Here is a 3,391-nt window from a genome sequence, read left to right on the forward strand (position 1 = left end):
GGTGCATTAAAAGAAAGGATGGGTACCCCATGAATTTTGAAAAACCACAGGGGTACTTGGTGAAAAAATCCTTTATTTTCTTCTAATTTTTATTGTTTTTGTTACTAATCTTCTCTCTCTCTCTCCCTCCCCCCCCCTCTCTCTCCTCCCTCCCCCCTCCCCCCCCCCCCCCCCTCCCTCTGTGAGAGTTTTTTACCCAACTTTTGGATTCTTTCTTTTCTTCCATGAAATTTGGTGGAAGTTTAAAAAATGGTATCATAGATTTTTGCTATTGATTGAATTTCAAGACCATCAACATCGAGATATTGGAAATTCGGTTACATGCAACATGGTTAAATCAAGCATTTTCTTGCCTAAACTATGTCAGAATGATAGACTGGCGCATGAATAGCTGTGTGATTCAACAAATACAAAGGAGATATTGTATTGCTCGATTTGGATAAATTGTAGTTTCTTGGTTGATGAATTTGATGTAATTCTTGTCTGATTACAATTTTTTTTTCTTTAATACTTATTGTAAATATCGTTGACCTTCAATTACTGAAGTTTCTCCTTCAATAAAAAAGTTAGCTCCCCTGGATCAAGCTAGAAAAAGGTGGGAAGAAACGGCACAAAACCAAGACATAAAGAAAAAAGTTCTAGCTGTTTTCATTATATAATCAAACAAAATCTTAACCATAAAATTCAAAAACACCATATTACAAAAATTGGAAGGGGGAGGGGGGGAAGTAAGGCTAAAATTTACATAAACTAATGCAACAGAGGTACTTAGTTGTAGCAAGGTTGCCAAATGGAAAGAGCACAGAGGGTTCTTCCTTTCCAACCTTGCAGCATCCAATTTCTATCTTCATCTACCACAAAATCCTTGTGGTAATTACCTTTCGCCATGGCTTTTGCTCTACCAAAAAGCTCCCTGTTTAACGAGAGCTGCTTGAATCCAGCTCGCGTCGTTCTCACTTGCCACTGCTTGTATGTTTCAGGTCTTTGAATCCTCTCAGTGCCCTCACATGCTATGACATTTAAAGTTTCTTTTCCATATACCTCACTCTCAAGAAGCATCCTTCCATGATCTTCACGTGGAATAGTTTCCTCAAAGATATCAAACACAGCAGAGTAGTGGAATATTGCCTCTCTGAAACGAGTGATGAAAAATGGAGCATTGAATGTCCCATTCGTAACCCCATGAATGAAAAGGCAGGGATTTAGCTGTTTGATTAACCTTAAGAAAGCATCCTTTTGACTATCCGCCTCAACTGTTTCATCGAGTAAAATTCCAGAGCGGAACATACAGTTGACAATTACCAGCTCATCACCCTCGATTTTTACATCCTCTGGCCGTATGCTGTCCCACTTCTGTGCAATGGCCTGATACTGAAAAGGCACGTTGAATCTCTCACAATAACCTGCCAAACGACGCCCTGTTGCCTCAACCCTTTCTGCTGGTCGAAATCCTTGCTGGGGGTAGTCTACTCCAGTAATGCGAAGTTTAACCGGGCCACCAGGTCTCTTTGCAAGATTCTGTATGAGGCAGGGCCATTGCAAACCCAACAACACACCAAAATCGATAATGTGGATTTTTGTTGCTTTCTCAGCCAACTTCAAGATTTCATTGTTCACCATAAAAAATGACATCCTTTTGAAAGGAATTGCAGAAACATATGTCCTGTAAGCTTTCAAGAAGTCTGATGATGAAATACGTGCATCAACAATATTACCAGATATTGTTGAACCAGTGCCAGCTAAGCGTGCCTCAAGACCATTAGCAAAATAATGAGCAAGCCTCTGGATGCTATCACCATAAGGTGAAGAATGCTGCCTTATTTGCTTAAGCCTCTCATTTGCAACTCTAAGATCAAAGCTTGAAACTGCTTGAGCACAGTGATTGAGAAGGGTCCTCAGATCCACCTGTTCTACTACATCATTCTGCTTCTTACCACGACTTATTTTACCCTTGGAGCCTTTTCCCTGCAACTTCTTGCTGATTCCGTTAGTGGAGGATTCTTTATCACGTAAGGAAAGATCATTTAAATCTTCCCTGCATAGAAGTATATCATCGTACTGTTCCATCTCAACATAATCTTCATTAGAAGAAGCTTGCTGTTTATTACTTCTTCCTCCTCCATAAGCACCATCATCTCTGTGACGATTCTTTCTCCTCGACCGACTCACCACTTTATCTTCTCTTTCCAAGGGTACTGATGTAAGCGTGCTAGCAGGAGAGGTCGCTAACCCATCTGTGCAATCATCACTATTGCTTGACCTTGAAGATTGGGAATCTTGTTTCAACAAAGGATGAGAAAGATCACTCAAGCTTAAGATGGGCTCAGCTGGTGTTTGATTCAACCCCGAGTGGGAATCAATAGCGGTTTCACCATCGACATAACCTTTAATCCCATAACTACTATCCCAACTCCTTGTAAAACTAAATTCCGGGTTTTCAGTACTTTGATCTAAAGATGAAGTAAGGTCACCAGAAGGTGAATAATTCTCTCCTAAAGCATCATACAAAGATTTCTCAGTCGCTTCGAGAGCCCTAACATCTTGTACACTAGCAGGAATCTCATCCAAATTCTCTTCCAGAATATCACTCAAGAATTTGAGGCAAGCATCAGAAAAATCAGGTGCATCTAAGGAATCTGAACTTATGCAACTCTCATTAAAATCAACAGATTGAGGTTTTTGATCAACCAAATTATTATTATCAAATATCTCACCTAAACTAATCCCATTTCCAAAGTCTTGATGTGTGAAAAAGTTTGAGAGCAACTCAGGATTGTATTTAAGTTCATGGCTCATGTTTTCTAATTCAGGATCAACAAGCACAGGATACATCACAAAAACAGGAGAAAAAACAAGGGTTTTAGCTAATTTCTCTCAGACAAAAGATCAAACACTTTATGGGTATGAAAGAAAATTGGTTTTTGTACTATAATTCAGAGAAATTGAAAGTTATAGAACAAAAATTAACAACCAAGTGTAGCAAAAATCAATTAGAAACATATATGAAGAAAAGTATCAAAGGATAGAATTATAAGATAACATATAAATTAAAGCTTTTGGCTTTCTGGGTGAGTAAAAACAACAGAGAGAAGTTGCTAGAAGTGATACCTGGAAGAGAGAAAATTGTAGAAAATGATGGCAAGATTCACTGCAAAAGACCAACAAATACAATCACTCATATAAAATCTGTAAATATATAGAAATTGGATACTACTATGTTTTAACTGCTAAGGATGGAAGAAGTTTCAAGGAAGACGATTAGTCAGACACTCTGACACAAAGATAAGGGAGCCCCAGCAAAATTTTGTGAATTCTTGGTCAACTCCTCGACTACCTCAAAATTCAAATGGAGTCCTGCTGAGAAAACGGTTCCTTATGGCCGTATTCAGTA

At 38.7% G+C, this 3,391-nt stretch overlaps 1 protein-coding gene across 1 annotated transcript; it reads right to left on the reverse strand.

The window, feature by feature from the left end:
- Positions 1–624: 624 nt before the first annotated feature.
- LOC104900090 (scarecrow-like protein 34) lies at positions 625–3,111 on the reverse strand. Its single transcript, XM_010687428.4, has one exon. It carries the CDS (start codon positions 2,830–2,832, stop codon positions 769–771), a length of 2,064 nt encoding a protein of 687 aa, XP_010685730.1. The 5' UTR covers positions 2,833–3,111; the 3' UTR covers positions 625–768.
- Positions 3,112–3,391: the final 280 nt, after the last annotated feature.

Source organism: Beta vulgaris, chromosome 7 (assembly GCF_026745355.1).
Source record: "Beta vulgaris subsp. vulgaris cultivar EL10 chromosome 7, EL10.2, whole genome shotgun sequence".
In the NCBI taxonomy this organism is placed as follows: domain Eukaryota; kingdom Viridiplantae; phylum Streptophyta; class Magnoliopsida; order Caryophyllales; family Amaranthaceae; genus Beta; species Beta vulgaris.

Coding starts and splice junctions, on each gene's coding strand:
- LOC104900090 (XM_010687428.4), bottom strand. CDS start 2,832: ATGTATCCTGTGCTTGTTGATCCTGAATTAGAAAACATGAGCCATGAA.